The following is a 22,063-nucleotide window of genomic DNA, read 5'->3' on the forward strand; positions in this document are numbered from 1 at the left end:
CCCAGCACTGTCTCCCCTCCCCTCCCCATCACACCTGCCTAACCCAATCTCACACCTCGCTCTCCCCCTACCGCCCGCTCCCGTGTACTGCACCCCAACCACGTGTACTGAGCCGGGAAGCCCGCCCCCGGCTGTCTCTCTCCCCCAATACCTGCGCTGACAATGGCAGCTCTTCGCCCAGGCCGAGCTCTGATTGGCTCCCGCTGTGCCCCCGTGGGCGGGGCTCCGAAGGGTCCGCTTGGAGTCTCTCAGCTGTGCTAATTGCTTTTCCAATCCGCACAGTTACCGGGGATCACCGAGCGCCGTCCGCTCCGCACCGACCTACCGGATCCCGGGATCTACACACTGCGACCACCGGACACTGCATGCAGGATCCCCCCCTCCCCCCTACACTGTATGATCGGATCCATTCCTATACTGAGCCCCACAGAAATCCTGCATTCCCATTGGACGCTTCAGGAGCAGACACTTCCCTTGTAGCATGCTGGTCCTCTGTCTGCTCAGCCTTGTGCTGTCACCAGGTCAGTGCAATCACCCTGCATACACTGGAGATCGGACGATCAGATTGTATGAGTGTATGGCCATCTTGGAGCAGATTATTGTATAATAGAGTGTATGGCCACCTATAATAGATTGTATGGTCTCCCTATACTAGATTGTATGGTCTCCCTATAATAGATTGTATGGCCCCCCTATAATAGATTGTATGGTCTCCCTATACTAGATTGTATGGTCTCCCTATAATAGATTGTATGGCCCCCCTATAATAGATTGTATGGCCACCCTATAATAGATTGTATGGTCTCCCTATACTAGATTGTCTGGCTATCCTATAATAAGATTGTATGGCCCCCCTATATTAGATTGTATGGTGACCCTATAATAGATTGTATGGTCTCCCTATAATAGATTGTATGGCCCCCCTATACTAGATTGTATGGCCCCCCTATAATAAGATTGTATGGCCCCCCTATAATAGATTGTATGGCCCCCCTATAATAGATTGTATGGCCCCCCTATAATAGATTGTATGGCCCCCCTATAATAAGATTGTATGGCCCCCTATAATAGATTGTATGGCCCCCCCTATAATAGATTGTATGGCCCCCCTATAATAGATTGTATGGCCCCCCTATACTAGATTGTATGGCCCCCCTATAATAAGATTGTATGGCCCCCCTATAATAGATTGTATGGCCCCCCTATAATAGATTGTATGGCCCCCCTATAATAAGATTGTATGGCCCCCTATAATAGATTGTATGGCCCCCCCTATAATAAGATTGTATGGCCCCCCTATAATAGATTGTATGGCCCCCCTATACTAGATTGTATGGTCTCCCTATACTAGATTGTATGGTCTCCCTATAATAGATTGTATGGTCTCCCTATAATAGATTGTATGGCCCCCCTATACTAGATTGTATGGCCCCCCTATAATAAGATTGTATGGTCCCCCTATAATAAGATTGTATGGTCTCCCTATACTAGATTGTATGGTCCCCCTATACTAGATTGTATGGTCTCCCTATACTAGATTGTATGGTCACCCTATACTAGATTGTATGGTCCCCCTATACTAGATTGTATGGCCCCCCTATAATAGATTGTATGGCCCCCCTATAATAAGATTGTATGGTCCCCCTATAATAAGATTGTATGGTCCCCCTATAATAAGATTGTATGGCCCCCCTATAATACGATTGTATGGCCCCCCTATAATAGATTGTATGGCCACCCTATAATAGATTGTATGGTCACCCTATACTAGATTGTATGGTCACCCTATAATAAGATTGTATGGCCACCCTATAATAGATTGTATGGTCTCCCTATAATAGATTGTATGGTCCCCCTATAATAGATTGTATGGCCCCCCTATAATAGATTGTATGGCCACCCTATAATAAGATTGTATGGCCCCCCTATAATAGATTGTATGGCCCCCCTATAATACGATTGTATGGCCCCCCTATAATAGATTGTATGGCCCCCCTATAATAAGATTGTATGGTCACCCTATAATAGATTGTATGGTCCCCCTATAATAGATTGTATGGTCCCCCTATAATAAGATTGTATGGTCCCCCTATAATAAGATTGTATGGCCCCCCTATAATACGATTGTATGGCCCCCCTATAATAGATTGTATGGCCACCCTATAATAGATTGTATGGTCACCCTATACTAGATTGTATGGTCCCCCTATAATAAGATTGTATGGCCCCCCTATACTAGATTGTATGGCCCCCCTATACTAGATTGTATGGTCTCCCTATAATAGATTGTATGGCCCCCCTATAATAGATTGTATGGCCACCCTATAATAAGATTGTATGGCCCCCCTATAATAGATTGTATGGCCCCCCTATAATAGATTGTATGGCCCCCCTATAATAGATTGTATGGCCCCCCTATAATAGATTGTATGGCCCCCCTATAATAGATTGTATGGTCATCCTATAATAGATTGTATGGCCCCCCTATAATAGATTGTATGGTCACCTATAATAGATTGTATGGTCACCCTATAATAGATTGTATGGCCCCCCTATAATAGATTGTATGGCCACCCTATAATAGATTGTATGGCCCCCCTATAATAGATTGTATGGTCATCCTATAATAGATTGTATGGTCCCCCTATAATAGATTGTATAGCCACCCTATACTAGATTGTATGGTCACCTATAATAGATTGTATGGTCACCCTATAATAGATTGTATGGCCCCCCTATAATAGATTGTATGGCCCCCCTATAATAAGATTGTATGGTCCCCCTATAATAAGATTGTATGGTCTCCCTATACTAGATTGTATGGTCCCCCTATACTAGATTGTATGGTCTCCCTATACTAGATTGTATGGCCCCCCTATACTAGATTGTATGGTCACCCTATACTAGATTGTATGGTCCCCCTATACTAGATTGTATGGCCCCCCTATAATAGATTGTATGGCCCCCCTATAATAAGATTGTATGGTCCCCCTATAATAAGATTGTATGGTCCCCCTATAATAAGATTGTATGGCCCCCCTATAATACGATTGTATGGCCCCCCTATAATAGATTGTATGGCCACCCTATAATAGATTGTATGGTCACCCTATACTAGATTGTATGGTCCCCCTATACTAGATTGTATGGTCTCCCTATACTAGATTGTATGGTCCCCCTATAATAGATTGTATGGCCCCCCTATAATAAGATTGTATGGTCCCCCTATAATAAGATTGTATGGTCTCCCTATACTAGATTGTATGGTCTCCCTATACTAGATTGTATGGTCCCCCTATACTAGATTGTATGGCCCCCCTATAATAGATTGTATGGCCCCCCTATAATAAGATTGTATGGCCCCCCTATAATAGATTGTATGGCCCCCCTATAATAGATTGTATGGCCCCCCTATAATAAGATTGTATGGCCCCCCTATAATAGATTGTATGGCCCCCCTATACTAGATTGTATGGTCTCCCTATACTAGATTGTATGGTCTCCCTATAATAGATTGTATGGTCTCCCTATAATAGATTGTATGGCCCCCCTATACTAGATTGTATGGCCCCCCTATAATAAGATTGTATGGTCCCCCTATAATAAGATTGTATGGTCTCCCTATACTAGATTGTATGGTCCCCCTATACTAGATTGTATGGTCTCCCTATACTAGATTGTATGGTCACCCTATACTAGATTGTATGGTCCCCCTATACTAGATTGTATGGCCCCCCTATAATAGATTGTATGGCCCCCCTATAATAAGATTGTATGGTCCCCCTATAATAAGATTGTATGGTCCCCCTATAATAAGATTGTATGGCCCCCCTATAATACGATTGTATGGCCCCCCTATAATAGATTGTATGGCCACCCTATAATAGATTGTATGGTCACCCTATACTAGATTGTATGGTCACCCTATAATAAGATTGTATGGCCACCCTATAATAGATTGTATGGTCTCCCTATAATAGATTGTATGGTCCCCCTATAATAGATTGTATGGCCCCCCTATAATAGATTGTATGGCCACCCTATAATAAGATTGTATGGCCCCCCTATAATAGATTGTATGGCCCCCCTATAATACGATTGTATGGCCCCCCTATAATAGATTGTATGGCCCCCCTATAATAAGATTGTATGGTCACCCTATAATAGATTGTATGGTCCCCCTATAATAGATTGTATGGTCCCCCTATAATAAGATTGTATGGTCCCCCTATAATAAGATTGTATGGCCCCCCTATAATACGATTGTATGGCCCCCCTATAATAGATTGTATGGCCACCCTATAATAGATTGTATGGTCACCCTATACTAGATTGTATGGTCCCCCTATAATAAGATTGTATGGCCCCCCTATACTAGATTGTATGGCCCCCCTATACTAGATTGTATGGTCTCCCTATAATAGATTGTATGGCCCCCCTATAATAGATTGTATGGCCACCCTATAATAAGATTGTATGGCCCCCCTATAATAGATTGTATGGCCCCCCTATAATAGATTGTATGGCCCCCCTATAATAGATTGTATGGCCCCCCTATAATAGATTGTATGGCCCCCCTATAATAGATTGTATGGTCATCCTATAATAGATTGTATGGCCCCCCTATAATAGATTGTATGGTCACCTATAATAGATTGTATGGTCACCCTATAATAGATTGTATGGCCCCCCTATAATAGATTGTATGGCCACCCTATAATAGATTGTATGGCCCCCCTATAATAGATTGTATGGTCATCCTATAATAGATTGTATGGTCCCCCTATAATAGATTGTATAGCCACCCTATACTAGATTGTATGGTCACCTATAATAGATTGTATGGTCCCCCTATAATAAGATTGTATGGCCACCCTATAATAGATTGTATGGCCCCCCTATAATAGATTGTATGGCCCCCCTATAATAAGATTGTATGGTCCCCCTATAATAAGATTGTATGGTCTCCCTATACTAGATTGTATGGTCCCCCTATACTAGATTGTATGGTCTCCCTATACTAGATTGTATGGCCCCCCTATACTAGATTGTATGGTCACCCTATACTAGATTGTATGGTCCCCCTATACTAGATTGTATGGCCCCCCTATAATAGATTGTATGGCCCCCCTATAATAAGATTGTATGGTCCCCCTATAATAAGATTGTATGGTCCCCCTATAATAAGATTGTATGGCCCCCCTATAATACGATTGTATGGCCCCCCTATAATAGATTGTATGGCCACCCTATAATAGATTGTATGGTCACCCTATACTAGATTGTATGGTCCCCCTATAATAAGATTGTATGGCCACCCTATAATAGATTGTATGGTCTCCCTATAATAGATTGTATGGTCCCCCTATAATAGATTGTATGGCCCCCCTATAATAGATTGTATGGCCCCCCTATAATACGATTGTATGGCCCCCCTATAATAGATTGTATGGCCCCCCTATAATAAGATTGTATGGTCACCCTATAATAGATTGTATGGTCCCCCTATAATAAGATTGTATGGTCCCCCTATAATAAGATTGTATGGCCCCCCTATAATACGATTGTATGGCCCCCCTATAATAGATTGTATGGCCACCCTATAATAGATTGTATGGTCACCCTATACTAGATTGTATGGTCCCCCTATAATAAGATTGTATGGCCCCCCTATACTAGATTGTATGGCCCCCCTATACTAGATTGTATGGTCTCCCTATAATAGATTGTATGGCCCCCCTATAATAGATTGTATGGCCACCCTATAATAAGATTGTATGGCCCCCCTATAATAGATTGTATGGCCCCCCTATAATAGATTGTATGGCCCCCCTATAATAGATTGTATGGCCCCCCTATAATAGATTGTATGGCCCCCCTATAATAGATTGTATGGTCATCCTATAATAGATTGTATGGCCCCCCTATAATAGATTGTATGGTCACCCTATAATAGATTGTATGGTCACCTATAATAGATTGTATGGTCACCCTATAATAGATTGTATGGCCCCCCTATAATAGATTGTATGGCCACCCTATAATAGATTGTATGGCCCCCCTATAATAGATTGTATGGCCCCCCTATAATAGATTGTATGGCCCCCCTATAATAGATTGTATGGCCCCCCTATAATAGATTGTATGGTCATCCTATAATAGATTGTATGGTCCCCCTATAATAGATTGTATGGTCTCCCTATAATAGATTGTATGGTCACCTATAATAGATTGTATGGTCACCCTATAATAAGATTGTATGGCCCCCCTATAATAGATTGTATGGCCCCCCTATAATAGATTGTATGGCCCCCCTATAATAGATTGTATGGTCTCCCTATAATAGATTGTATGGCCACCCTATAATAGATTGTATGGCCCCCCTATAATAGATTGTATGGCCCCCCTATAATAGATTGTATGGCCACCCTATAATAAGATTGTATGGTCTCCCTATACTAGATTGTATGGCCCCCCTATAATAGATTGTATGGCCCCCCTATAATAGATTGTATGGCCCCCCTATAATAGATTGTATGGTCACCTATAATAGATTGTATGGCCCCCCTATAATAGATTGTATGGCCACCCTATAATAAGATTGTATGGTCTCCCTATACTAGATTGTATGGCCCCCCTATAATAGATTGTATGGCCCCCCTATAATAGATTGTATGGTCACCCTATACTAGATTGTATGGTCTCCCTATAATAAGATTGTATGGTCACCCTATAATAAGATTGTATGGCCCCCCCTATAATAGATTGTATGGCCCCCCTATAATAGATTGTCTGGTCCCCCTATAATAGATTGTATGGCCCCCCTATAATAGATTGTATGGCCCCCCTATAATAGATTGTATGGCCCCCCTATAATAGATTGTATGGTCACCTATAATAGATTGTATGGTCACCCTATAATAGATTGTATGGCCCCCCTATAATAGATTGTATGGCCACCCTATAATAGATTGTATGGCCCCCCTATAATAGATTGTATGGTCACCCTATAATAGATTGTATGGCCACCCTATAATAAGATTGTATGGTCTCCCTATACTAGATTGTATGGCCCCCCTATAATAGATTGTATGGCCCCCCTATAATAGATTGTATGGTCACCCTATACTAGATTGTATGGCCACCATATAATAGATTGTATGGTCTCCCTATAATAGATTGTATGGTCCCCCTATAATAGATTGTATGGTCACCTATAATAGATTGTATGGTCACCTATAATAGATTGTATGGCCACCCTATAATAGATTGTATGGTCACCCTATAATAAGATTGTATGGTCACCCTATAATAAGATTGTATGGCCCCCCTATAATAGATTGTCTGGTCCCCCTATAATAGATTGTATGGTCTCCCTATACTAGATTGTATGGCCACCCTATAATAAGATTGTATGGCCACCCTATAATAGATTGTATGGCCCCCCTATAATAAGATTGTATGGCCCCCCTATAATAGATTGTATGGTCACCCTATACTAGATTGTATGGTCACCCTATACTAGATTGTATGGTCTCCCTATAATAGATTGTATGGTCTCCCTATAATAGATTGTATGGTCTCCCTATACTAGATTGTATGGTCATCCTATAATAGATTGTATGGCCCCCCTATAATAGATTGTATGGTCACCCTATAATAGATTGTATGGTCACCTATAATAGATTGTATGGTCACCCTATAATAGATTGTATGGCCCCCCTATAATAGATTGTATGGCCACCCTATAATAGATTGTATGGCCCCCCTATAATAGATTGTATGGCCCCCCTATAATAGATTGTATGGCCCCCCTATAATAGATTGTATGGCCCCCCTATAATAGATTGTATGGCCACCCTATAATAGATTGTATGGCCCCCCTATAATAGATTGTATGGCCACCCTATAATAAGATTGTATGGCCCCCCTATAATAGATTGTATGGTCTCCCTATAATAGATTGTATGGCCACCCTATAATAGATTGTATGGCCCCCCTATAATAGATTGTATGGCCCCCCTATAATAGATTGTATGGCCACCCTATAATAAGATTGTATGGTCTCCCTATACTAGATTGTATGGCCCCCCTATAATAGATTGTATGGCCCCCCTATAATAGATTGTATGGCCCCCCTATAATAGATTGTATGGTCACCTATAATAGATTGTATGGCCACCCTATAATAAGATTGTATGGTCTCCCTATACTAGATTGTATGGCCCCCCTATAATAGATTGTATGGCCCCCCTATAATAGATTGTATGGTCACCCTATACTAGATTGTATGGTCTCCCTATAATAAGATTGTATGGTCACCCTATAATAAGATTGTATGGCCCCCCTATAATAGATTGTATGGCCCCCCTATAATAGATTGTCTGGTCCCCCTATAATAGATTGTATGGCCCCCCTATAATAGATTGTATGGCCCCCCTATAATAGATTGTATGGTCATTCTATAATAGATTGTATGGTCACCTATAATAGATTGTATGGTCACCCTATAATAGATTGTATGGCCCCCCTATAATAGATTGTATGGCCACCCTATAATAGATTGTATGGCCACCCTATAATAGATTGTATGGTCACCCTATAATAGATTGTATGGTCCCCCTATAATAAGATTGTATGGCCACCCTATAATAAGATTGTATGGCCACCCTATAATAAGATTGTATGGTCTCCCTATAATAGATTGTATGGTCCCCCTATAATAAGATTGTATGGCCACCCTATAATAAGATTGTATGGTCTCCCTATACTAGATTGTATGGCCCCCCTATAATAGATTGTATGGCCCCCCTATAATAGATTGTATGGTCACCCTATACTAGATTGTATGGTCTCCCTATAATAGATTGTATGGTCTCCCTATAATAGATTGTATGGTCCCCCTATAATAGATTGTATGGTCACCTATAATAGATTGTATGGCCCCCCTATAATAGATTGTATGGCCACCCTATAATAGATTGTATGGTCTCCCTATACTAGATTGTATGGCCACCCTATAATAGATTGTATGGCCCCCCTATAATAGATTGTATGGCCACCCTATAATAGATTGTATGGTCACCCTATAATAAGATTGTATGGTCACCCTATAATAAGATTGTATGGCCCCCCTATAATAGATTGTCTGGTCCCCCTATAATAGATTGTATGGTCTCCCTATACTAGATTGTATGGCCACCCTATAATAAGATTGTATGGCCACCCTATAATAGATTGTATGGCCCCCCTATAATAGATTGTATGGCCCCCCTATAATAAGATTGTATGGCCCCCCTATAATAGATTGTATGGTCACCCTATACTAGATTGTATGGTCACCCTATACTAGATTGTATGGTCTCCCTATAATAGATTGTATGGTCTCCCTATAATAGATTGTATGGTCTCCCTATACTAGATTGTATGGTCTCCCTATAATAGATTGTATGGCCACCCTATAATAAGATTGTATGGCCCCCCTATAATAAGATTGTATGGTCTCCCTATAATAAGATTGTATGGCCCCCCTATACTAGATTGTATGGTCTCCCTATAATAGATTGTATGGCCCCCCCTATAATAAGATTGTATGGTCCCCCTATAATAGATTGTATGGCCCCCCTATACTAGATTGTATGGTCACCCTATAATAAGATTGTATGGTCCCCCTATAATAGATTGTATGGCCCCCCTATAATAGATTGTATGGTCCCCCTATAATAAGATTGTATGGTCACCCTATACTAGATTGTATGGTCACCCTATAATAAGATTGTATGGTCACCCTATACTAGATTGTATGGCCCCCCTATACTAGATTGTATGGTCACCCTATAATAGATTGTATGGCCCCCCTATAATAGATTGTATGGCCCCCCTATAATAGATTGTATGGCCATCCTATAATAGATTGTATGGTCACCCTATAATAGATTGTATGGCCCCCCTATAATAGATTGTATGGCCCCCCTATAATAGATTGTATGGCCATCCTATAATAGATTGTATGGTCACCCTATAATAGATTGTATGGTCACCCTATAATAAGATTGTATGGTCCCCCTATAATAGATTGTATGGTCACCCTATACTAGATTGTATGGTCACCCTATACTAGATTGTATGGTCACCCTATAATAGATTGTATGGCCCCCCTATAATAGATTGTATGGCCCCCCTATAATAGATTGTATGGCCCCCCTATAATAGATTGTATGGCCATCCTATAATAGATTGTATGGTCACCCTATAATAGATTGTATGGTCACCCTATAATAGATTGTATGGTCACCCTATAATAGATTGTATGGTCACCCTATAATAAGATTGTATGGTCCCCCTATAATAGATTGTATGGCCCCCCTATAATAAGATTGTATGGTCCCCCTATAATAGATTGTATGGTCACCCTATACTAGATTGTATGGTCACCCTATAATAAGATTGTATGGTCACCCTATACTAGATTGTATGGCCCCCCTATACTAGATTGTATGGCCACCCTATAATAGATTGTATGGTCACCCTATAATAGATTGTATGGCCCCCCTATAATAGATTGTATGGCCCCCCTATAATAGATTGTATGGCCCCCCTATAATAGATTGTATGGCCCCCCTATAATAAGATTGTATGGCCACCCTATAATAAGATTGTATGGCCACCCTATAATACGATTGTATGGCCACCCTATAATACGATTGTATGGCCACCCCTATACTAGATTGTATGGCCGCCCTATACTAGATTGTATGGCCCCCCTATACTAGATTGTATGGCCCCCCTATACTAGATTGTATGGCCACCCTATAATAGATTGTATGGCCCCCCTATAATAGATTGTAGAGTGTGTTGCTATCTTAGAGTAGAATATACAATTTATATTGTAGAACCACAGATTGCATATAGTTGTAGCGTGTATGGCCATCCTATAATTATACAATCCGATTGTAGAGTGTATGGCCACCTTCAAAGAATTTGCATACAATTGTAGAGTGTATGACTAGCTTTAAAGCGATTGCATAAAGATCGGATTGAAGTGTGTATGGCCGTTTTAACCCCATTCCTGACCATTTTTAGTGTCCCTTTTTTTGGGGAACGTTCACACTCGGCGTTTCTGGAAACGCGCATTTTTCTCAAGCTTTGGAAAGTGCGCTGCACCCCCGCGTCGCGTTTGCGGGGGTATTAATTGTTAGCGGCACCGGACGCGCGGTTAGCGGCACAGCAAATACGCTACAAAAGTGTCAAAACGCACGCAGCGACGCCTGTGAGCAGTGGCGTGAGGCCCTTAAAGACTGTATGTTTTGGGCGGTCGTAAGGGGAGGGGTTAAAAGAGATTGTATAATATTGTAATTTTTTTTTTTTTTTTAAACAGAAGAAAGAGTGTATTTCACTTTATTTATTTTTTTATTATTTATTTTATTATTATTATTATTATTATTATTATTATTATTATTATTATATATATATTGTTAAAACAGAAGTAATAGTGTATTTCACTCTTTTAATTATTATTATTATTATTATTATTATAATTATATATTTTTTTTAAACAGAAGTAATAGTGTATTTCACTTTTTTATTTATTTTATTATTATTATTATATATATTTTTTTTAAAACAGAAGTTATAGTGTATTTCACTTTTTTATTTATTTATTTTATTATTATTATTATTATTATTATTATTATTATTATATATTTTTTTCTTAAACAGAAGTAATAGTGTATTTCACTTTTAATTTTTTATTTTATTATTATTTTTTAAACAGAAGTAATAGTGTATTTCACTTTTTTATTTATTTTATTATTATTATATATATTTTTTTAAACAGAAGTAATAGTGTATTTCACTTTTTTTATTTATTTTTATTATATATATTTTTTTTAAACAGAAGTAATAGTGTATTTCACTTTTTTATTTATATTATTATTATTATTATTATTATTATTATTATTATTATTATTATATATTTTTTTTAAACAGAAGTAATAGTGTATTTCACTTTTTTATTTATTATTATTATTATTATTATTATTATTATTATTATTATATATTTTTTTCTTAAACAGAAGTAATAGTGTATTTCACTTTAAATTTTTTATTTTATTATTATTTTTTAAACAGAAGTAATAGTGTATTTCACTTTTTTATTATTATTATTATTATTATTATTATTATTATTATTATTATATATTTTTTTAAACAGAAGTAATAGTGTATTTCACTTTTTTATTTATATTATTATTATTATTATTATTATTATTATTATTATTACACTATTACTTCTGTTTAAAAAAATATAATAATAATAATAATAATAATAATAATAATAATATAAATAAAAAAGTGAAATACACTATTACTTCTGTTTAAAAAAATATATAATAATAATAATAATAATAATAATAATAATAATAATAATAATAATAAAATAAATAAAAAATGTAATTGAAAAATACACTATTACTTCTGTTTAAAAAAAAATATTATTATTATTATTATTATTATTATATAATAAAATAAATAAAAAAGTGAAATACACTATTACTTCTGTTTAAAAAAATATAATATTTCACTTTTTTATTTATTTTATTATATAATAATAATAATAATAATAATATTTTTTTTTAAACAGAAGTAATAGTGTATTTTTCAATTACATTTTTTATTTATTTTATTATTATTATTATTATTATTATTATTATTTTTTTTTATTATTATTATTGCTATTACAATGGGGTCAATAAGCCCCCCATGTAATGTCATAGTGCAGGTGACAGGTTCTCCTTAAAGGAGACATCACTGGTCTGTTAGACCCCCCCCTCCCATGCCACCCCTGCCATCCTTGAAAGATTGCACAGTCAGATTTTAGAGTGTGTGTGTGTGTGTGTGTGTGTGTGGGGGGCCATCTTAAAAAGGAATTGTATAAAGATCTGTACAAGTCAGATTGTAATATATGTGGCCAGCTGTTAACAGCCATGTAATGCAAGGGCTTGCCCGATTGGATTCAAATTTAAAAGGACGGTGCAGGTTGGTCTGTCCTCGTGTTGCATAATTTTGGTAAATGTCCACGAGATTGTAGAGCGATTGTACACTCAGATTGTCTGTACGATGTCTGATTGTATAATCTACTTGACATTTTACCAAAATGATGCAACATGAGGACAAACCTAAACAGTGTTTTTTAATGTGAATCCAATGAGGGAGGTCTTTGCACTTGCATTGTGTATTTGTTAGTAGATCTCCGGGATATTGTACAATCAGATTGAACAGTGTGTGGTCAGTTTTAAAGCTCATCACATACGTTACAGTCTGTAAATCACCTTTGCTTTACCAATAACTGCGTAATGCAAGGGCCTGTCTGATGTGATACAAATTGATTGGAGAAGTTAGGTAGGTCCTCATATTCATGGAGAGGTTGGGTACGTTCTCATAGTATTGTAAAGATTAGGTAGGTCTTTATATCCTTGGAGAGGCTAGGTAGCCCCTCCTATCCTGGGAGAAGTTGGGTAGCTCCTCCAATCCTGGGAGCAGTTGGGTAGCCCCTCGTATCCTGGGAGCCGTTGGGTAGCCCCTCGTATCCTGGGAGCAGTTGGGTAGCCCCTCGTATCCTGGGAGCAGTTGGGTAGCCCCTCGTATCCTGGGAGAAGTTGGGTAGCCCCTCGTATCCTGGGAGAAGTTGGGTAGCCCCTCGTATCCTGGGAGAAGTTGGGTAGTCCCTCGTATCCTGGGAGAAGTTGGGTAGCCCCTCGTATCCTGGGAGACGTTGGGTAGCTCCTCCTATCCTGGGTAGCTCCTCCTATCCGTGGAGAGGTTGGGTAGCTTCTTCTATCCGTGGGAGACGTTGGGTAGCCCCTCGTCTCCGTGGGAGACGTTGGGTAGCCCCTCGTCTCCGTGGGAGACGTTGGGTAGCCCCTCGTCTCCGTGGGAGACGTTGGGTAGCCCCTCGTATCCTGGGAGACGTTGGGTAGCCCCTCGTATCCTGGGAGACGTCGGGTAGCCCCTCGTATCCTGGGAGACGTCGGGTAGCCCCTCGTCTCTGTGGAGACGTCGGGTAGCCCCTCGTCTCTGTGGAGACGTCGGGTAGCCCCTCGTCTCTGTGGGGAGGTTGGCCAGCTCCTCCCTGTCCTTGGAGAGGTTGGGTAGCTCCTTCTATCATAATTAATCTACATTGGGTTGTACAGTCAGATTGTATCATCTGTGGGGGAGCCTTGAACTTGGTCCTGTATGATCACTAACCACATAACAATCTCATTGTACAATCTCTATTACATCTACCATCAACTATGTAGTTTAAGGACCTTCCTGATTGGATAGAGATTGATTGGATAGTTTAGGTAGATCCTCATATTACACACGTTTGGTTGATTGTACCGTCAGATCGTAGGGTTATGGTTTCCTACTTCTTCCTTTAAAGGTGGCCAAACCCTGTACAATCTCTGTTCAGTTTCCCTTAGAATTACCTATTCAGCAATCTGTTCGATTAGTATGCTTTCAGGCAGGCCCTTGCACTAATCAGTGGTAGAGATTGTACAATCAGATTGTACAGTGTATGTTCAGCCATCCCTTTCCTGAATCGGCCCCACAGCTCTGAATACCTTCAGTGGATCTTCCTACGAGTGTTCGTAGATGTAACCCATCGGCAGACTTGAATGACCCGAATCTCACTTTACAGCTGTGGGGCCCCCCCCCGCTGGCAGCTCAGAGGTTAACGTCACTTTGGCAGCGCAGGCGCGCTGAACATTCCCAGATCCTGGCGTGCTGCGGTCCTCCCTCTTCCAGGCATCCCGTCTGTTTGTTCTGCTGGACCTTCCAGGTCTTCACTTGCAGCCAGGGGCTGGAGACTGCCACACATACACCAGACTTGGGAGCCGCCGAGAACACATCTGGATTGGCTCTGTGATCTCCGGCTCCAGCACATTTCTTGAATGTTTTTTATAACGCTCCCGGGTAGGACGAGGTAAACGCTGATCTGTGGTTAGAAGAATATACACCTGTAACGGGAGCAGAGGGGGGTGATAACATTGTCCTCCGTGCCGGGGGATGAGGACCACGGGTACTAATGGGCGGACCTTGAGGCTTAAGGATAGGTTCACATCTCTGCATGGCATGAACTGACCCAACTCGTGCACTTTCCCGACACGCACTGCACTATAGCAAAACGGTATTGGAGGGCAATTCTTAACGGCACCTACAACATCTGCAAGCATGGTCGTGGCTCGGTGTGGCAAATCTTTAGACTTCTTTTCCACAATGGATGGGCTGCCCTAAATGGAACGTGCTTGGAACATGCGGGCGCTCCTAGTCTGAGGCTGCTTTCGCACCTAGGCGTATGGAGAACGCACACAAAATTGCGCCATGTTCATGCATGGTTTTGCACGCATTACGTGCATAAGGGAACGCATTCATTTCAATGTCGATTAGCGTGTTTCAAACCTTTTAGCACTCCAAAACCGACTTGGAAAGTTCTTGGCAACCTTTATTTAAAGGACAACCTGTAAACTCTTCCATGAACTGTCCACTCTGAGAGCCCATTCACACCTAGGCGTATTTACGCCTGAAGCGCGACGCCGCAGCAGCCCCTAATACGCTGGAGGGGTGATTTTACATTGCCCTCTATGGAGATGGTTCACATCTCCACGCCGAAACGCCAGAAGCTCAAAACAAGTCCCGAGCCTTTTTTTTGGGCGGCTTTCGGCGTTCGGCATAGCCGACAATGTAATCACCCCTCCGGCGTATTTTACAGGCGATTTGTCGCGGAAAATCGCGGGACAAAACAACGCAATTTGTCGCCGTAAAATACGCCGTGTTCAGGTGTGAATGCAGCCTAATCATGATTACCTTGAAAATCTCCTGAATTGGTCATCACCGTTCATAACACATCACCAACAACGTGAGGCTATTAAGTTCACTTGTCAACTTTCTAGAACTACAAAACCGACTTGGAAAGTTCTTGACAACTTTTATTTAAAGGACAACCTGTAAACTTTTCATTCAAAATGGACAGTTCACGAAAGAGTTTACAGGTTGTCCTTTCAAATACAGGTTTCTAAGCACTTTTCAAGTCGGCTTTGTAGAACTCCAAAACAGACAAGAGGACTTCATAGCACATCACCAACCATGTTATGGTCATCAATGGTGATGACCAGCTCAGGAGATATCTCAAGGTAATCATCATTTGTGAATTGTGTGATTCGTTGCGGATTCGACAACTCTTCTTGGATGAGTTGACATTTAAGTAAAGGTTGCCAAGAACTTTCCAAATCTTTTATGTATTTCTAGAAAGTTGACAAGTGAACTTGATAGCCTCACGTGGTTGGTGATGTGCTATCAAGTTCACTTGTCAACTTTCTAGAACTATATAAAAGGCTTGAAAAGTTCTTGGCAACTTTAACTTAAAGGTCAACCTGTCAACTGTCTTCCAAGAAAAGTTGTCCAATCTGTAAAGAATTACACAATTCATGAATGATGATTACCTTGAGTTGGTCATCACCATTGATAGCACATCACCAACCACGTGAGGCTATCAATGGTGATGACCAACTCAAGGTAATCATCATCATTCATGAATTGTGTGATTCTTTGCAGATTGGACAACTTTTCTTGGAAGAGTTGACAGGTTGACCTTTAAGTTAAAGTTGCCAAGAACTTTTCAAGCTTTTTATGTAGTTCTAGAAAGTTGACAAGTGAACTTAATAGCACATCACCAACCACATGAGGCCATCAATGGTGATGACCAATTCAGAAGATATCTGAAGGTAATCCTCATTCATGAACTCTATCCTTCTTGGCAGAGTTTACAATTCTTCTTGGAAGAGTTGAAATAAAAGGTTGCCAAGAACTTTCCAAGTCGGTTTTGTAGTTCTAGAAAGTTGACAAGTGAACTTAAAAGCTCCACGTGGTTGGCGATGACCAATTCAGGAGATTCTCAAGGTAATCCATCAACTGTTCATTTTGAATCATGATTACCTTGAGAATCTCCTGAATTGGTCATCGCCATTCATAACACATCACCAACCACGTGAGGCTATCAAGTTCACTTGTCAACTTTTTATTACTACAAAACCGACTTGGAAAGTCTTTGGCAACCTTTATTTAAAGGTCAACCTTTCGACTCTTCCAAGAAGGATACAGTTCATGAATGATGATTACCTTGAGATATCTTCTGAATTGGTCATCGCCATTGATAGCTCGTCACCAGCCACATGAGGCCATCAATGGTGATCAATTCAGAAGATATCTCGAGGTAATCATCATTCATGAACTGTATCCTTCTTAGCAGAGTTGACAATTCTTCTTGTAAGAGTCGAAAGGTTGACCTTTAATTAAAGTTTGCCAACAACTTTCCAAGTCGGTTTTGTAGTTCTACAAAGTTGACAAGTGAACGTGATAGCCTTGTGTGGTTGGTGATGTGCTATGAATTTCACTTGTCAGCTTTCTAGAACTACATAAAAGACTTGAAAAGTTCTTGGCAACCTTTACTTAAAGGTCAACCTGTCAACTCTTCCAAGAAGTGTTGTCCAATCTGCAACGAATCGCACAATTCATGAATGATGATTACCTTGAGATATCTCCTGAGCTGTTCATCACCATTGATGACCTCACGCGGTTGGTGATGTGCTATGAAGTCCACCTGTCTATTTTGGAGTTCTACAAAGCTGACTTTGAAAAGTGCTTAGGAACCTATATTTGAAAGGACAACCTGTAAACTCTTCTATGAAGAGTTGTCCTTTCTGCAGATAACCGTAGAATTTGTGAAATATGATTATCTGGATTTATAAATTGTTCTCTACCAATCAGATAAATCTTCATGGAAATATTCAGGTTAATTAAAAATTGAGGAATTGGTGAATCTTCTGACTTGATCATCACAACTGATACCCTCAGGTGGTTGGTGACGTGCCATGTTTGTTCACTTGTCAATAGGATATCTGGGTTGTTGTAGTACTCTAAAATAGACTTGAAAAGTTCTTGTCAACTTTTTATTTAAAGGACAACCTGTAAACTCTTCCAAGAAGAGTTGTCCAATCTGCAAAGAATCACACAATTCATAAATGAGGATTACCTTAAGGAGCTGGTCATCACCATTGATAGCCTCACTCGGTTGGGGAATGTGCTATAAAGTCCTCTTGTTAAATTTTGTAGAACTCCAAAACAGACTGGGAAGTGCTTGAACCTGTATTTGAAAGGAAAACCTGTAAACTCTAACATAAAAAATTGTCCACTCTGCTAAGAAGGATACAGTTCATGAATGATTTATCTTTTCGGAATCTCCTGAATTGGTAATCACCAGTGATAACCTCACATGGTTGGTAATGTGCTATGATGTCCACTTGTCAATGGATTATGTCAAACTTTGTGGTACTCCGAAATAGACTTTTGAAAGAACTTTAACATCTGTATTTGAAAGAACAACCTGTAGACTCCTCTATGAAGAGTTGTCCAATCTACAAATAATCGTACAATTCATAAATCATGATTACCTGGATTCATAAATTGTGTGATTTTTCTACCAATCGGATAAATCATTCTCATTTTTATTGAAGTTTTGCATTTAATATCACAAACACAGTCTTTGACGTAGTTGGTGAATCTCTTAATCTGATCATCACGATTGATATCCAAATGTGAGTGGTGATGTGCCATGATTGATCACTTGTCAAATGTTGTAGTACTCCAAAACAGGCTTGGAAAGTGCTTGGGTACCTTTTTTTTTTTTTTTTTTTTTGGGGTAAACTCTTCCAAAAACTGTCCACTGCAAAGAAGCATACAATTCATTAATGATGATCACCTTGAAGTGTTTCCCGAGTTGGTCATTGGAAAGCTCTTGGCAACCGTTACTTAAAGGTCAACCTGTCAACTCTTGCAAGAAGAGTTGTCCAATCTGCATCGAATCACACAATTCATGAATGATGATTACCTTGAGGTATCTCCTGAGTTGGTCATCACCATTTATAGCCTTACGTGGATGGTGATGTGCTATGAAGTCCACCTGTCAACTTTGCAGACCTCAAACAGACTTGAAAAGTGCCTAGGAACCTGTATTTGAAAGGTCAACCTGTAAACTCCTCCACAAGGAGTTGTCCAATCTGCGATGTGCCATGTTTGTTCACTTGTCAAACAATGAAGTGCTGTCCAATCTGCAAATCACTATCTGATTGGTTGGTGATGTGCTAGGATTGTCCACTTGTCAATCGAATATATAAAATGTTGTGGAGCTCCAAAATAGACTTGAAAAGTACGGTACTTAGGAATCTTTATTCAAATGACAACCTGTAAACTCTTCCATGAAGAGTTGTCAATTCTGCAGAGAATCATAAATGGCTCATGATTACTTTGAGGAATTGCTAAATCTCCTGAATTGGTCTTTGCCATTGATTGCGCATATCAACCACATGAAGCTATCAACCAATTGATTGTCCACGTGTCAATAGGATATATCAAATGTTGTAGTACTCCTAAACTGTCTTGGAAGGTGCTTGGAAACCTTTTTTTTTTTTTCTTCAAAAGACAACCTGTAAACTTTTAAATGAATAGTTGTCCATTTTGCAACGAATCGTACAATTCATGAATCGTGGTTACCTGGATACTTGCATTGTGTAATTTTCTACCAATCGGATAAATATTCATGGAAGTTTTTGGGTTAATTAAAATTTTAAATCTGTTACCCTCCTGAATCATCACCATTGATGGCCTCACATAGTCTGTGATTTTCTATGATGTTCACTTGTCAATACAATGTCAAACCTTGTAGAACACCAAAGCCGATGTAAGATACTTGTGGTAAGTAGTGTTCCTGAGGAGGAGCTTGTGTGCTGAGGTTTCAGGCGAAAACTTAGGCAGATCAGGTTGGCAACAGATCAGGCAAATCGGTACACAATCGAAATCCAGAGAGGCAAAGGTCATACACGAGTTGGCAAAGGTCATACACGAGCTGGGGGTGAAGTACAAGATCAGCAGGCTAGAGAGTAGTCAGGAAACACGGTATTCAGAGTCACAACACCCAGGGAGCTAGTCCACACAAACGGGCACTGAGAGAATGGAAGTGCTGCCATTTATGGGCTGCTTTGATTGTAGATTGTCCACAGCTGGCAGCAGGTGGGGCTAGTGAGTCCAAGGTAATGCATGAAACTGAGTTAACATAGCCATAACTCCAGAGCTCCTCTGTGGCACAACAAGTAAGACTGCAGCTGTGTGACCGAGAACATCCCTGTTCAAATACACCTAGGTACATGACAGCCGATTTGGAAAGTGCTGAAGAACCTTTATTCATAGGGCAACCTGCAAACTCTTATATGAAGAGTTGCTCAATCTGCAAAGAATGATTACCTTGAGGAATTGTGGAATCTCCTGAATTGATCATTACCGTTGATATCCTCACGTGGTTGGTGATGTGTTTATTACGCTCACTAGTCGATGGAATGTCAAACATTGTAGTACTCCAAAACGGACTTGGAAGGAGCTTAGGAACCTTTATTGAAAAAGGCAACCTGTAGACTTTCTTGAAGAGTTGTCCAGTCTGTAGAGAATCGGTACAGTTCATGAATCGTGATTGTGTGATTCTCTACCAATCGGATAAATCTTCATGAAAATATACAGGTGATTCATAACTTAAGGAATTGGTGATCTGATCATCACCACTAATAGCTTCAGAAGGTTGGCCATGTACTATGATGTTTGCTTGTCAATAGAAAATGTCAAAGCTCAGTAGTACTCTAAAACAGTCTTGGAAAGGGCTCAGGGACCTGTATTCAAAGAGCAACTTTTACACGAAGAGTTGCCCCAGTTTGCAGAGAAACATAAAAGAATAACATTTTAGGAATTGGTCATCATCCATTGATATCCTGGCATGGTTGGTGTCGTGCTAAGATTGCCCACTTGTCGATAGATATATATGTCGCCAATGCTCCCATTGAGTTACCACAGGTCAAGGTTGGAAAGGCAGCAGGCTGGATGCATTGGGTATCTCTTTCCCAGAAGCAGCTTAGGGGGCATGGTCAACCAGCTGTGCATTCTGGGGAGGGGTACTTAAGGGACAGACGCCGTTTGGCGAGGGTCGTCTTCTGATCCTGGCCTCAGGGATGTGTGGGCTGTTTTGTAGCCTCGGGGCCGGCTGGCCCAAGGCCTCGCAACTGATAGTAGGTCCAGGAGTTTCTGGGGCCTACTAATCCAGGCATTCTCCTTCACAACCTTATCTACGGAAGGAAGCTGAACCAGTGGGATTCACTTGATGGACGTACCCTAGCGGATTTGCCTCACTGTGTTTCCAGTCTGGCTGAAAGATTCTTGGCACCGTGAGTTGTGTAACTTTTGTTGGAACTATACCAAGTGTGCAGTTGGTTACATGATCTTGTGGCAGAAGATCGTAGGAAGGGCTGACAACACTTATTAAGTCTGTGGCAGAGACTTTGACAAGCTTCGCACCAGCTGCTAGGCCAGTGAGAGTAGGCCTATCTGGTGGTTGCTGAAATCCAGTGTGGAGCGGAGTTAATCCTCCTGGATCTAAGTTGTATCCGTGATCCGCAAAGCAAACGTACCTGAGTCTTTCCCTATCCCTCTACCCCCCCTGTTGGAGAAGGTTGTTTAAATAAAACCCTTAAAAGAATCTTTGTGTTTGGTGCAGACATACTTTATGGACAACTCTTCAAGGAGAACCCCTGAAACGACCGTATGGAACAGTGGGGTAACATCAGGCCCAAATCTAGACCGGCGGCTCCTTCGGGGGTAGTGCTACATATATAACAAATGTGAAAATAGGCTATGGTGGTACCTCATGCTATAGATACTTTAGAAAAACGGACCAACATGTTGGATTATCATGGTACCAAAGAGGGATTCATAAACTCTGTAATTTATAATTAATTTAATTGATTTATTAGAGTACTCCAATGAAGGTTCTTCTGTTATGATTCAACTATATTTGGTTCTGAAGAAGCAGTAATTTGAAACACGTCAACCATTTTGGCATTTACAGTAACGAAGATTGTTGAACCTTTAAATTTAGCTCCATTGTGTTTTTAGGTTTCTTGTTTTATGATTTTTTGTTTAATAAATTACT

At 40.1% G+C, this 22,063-nt stretch overlaps 1 protein-coding gene across 1 annotated transcript in view; it reads left to right on the forward strand.

Moving 5' to 3' along the window:
- Window positions 1-220: 220 nt before the first annotated feature.
- The window catches only part of ADAMTS17 (ADAM metallopeptidase with thrombospondin type 1 motif 17), a 449,726-nt gene continuing 427,883 nt past the window's right edge, over window positions 221-22,063 (forward strand). Inside the window, exon 1 of the mRNA XM_040342328.1 lies at window positions 221-521. Within this exon, the coding sequence (XP_040198262.1) occupies window positions 482-521 (40 nt within the window). The 5' untranslated portion in view covers window positions 221-481. The remainder of the gene's footprint in view (window positions 522-22,063) is intronic.

This window comes from Rana temporaria, chromosome 3 (assembly GCF_905171775.1).
Source record: "Rana temporaria chromosome 3, aRanTem1.1, whole genome shotgun sequence".
Lineage (NCBI taxonomy): Eukaryota > Metazoa > Chordata > Amphibia > Anura > Ranidae > Rana > Rana temporaria.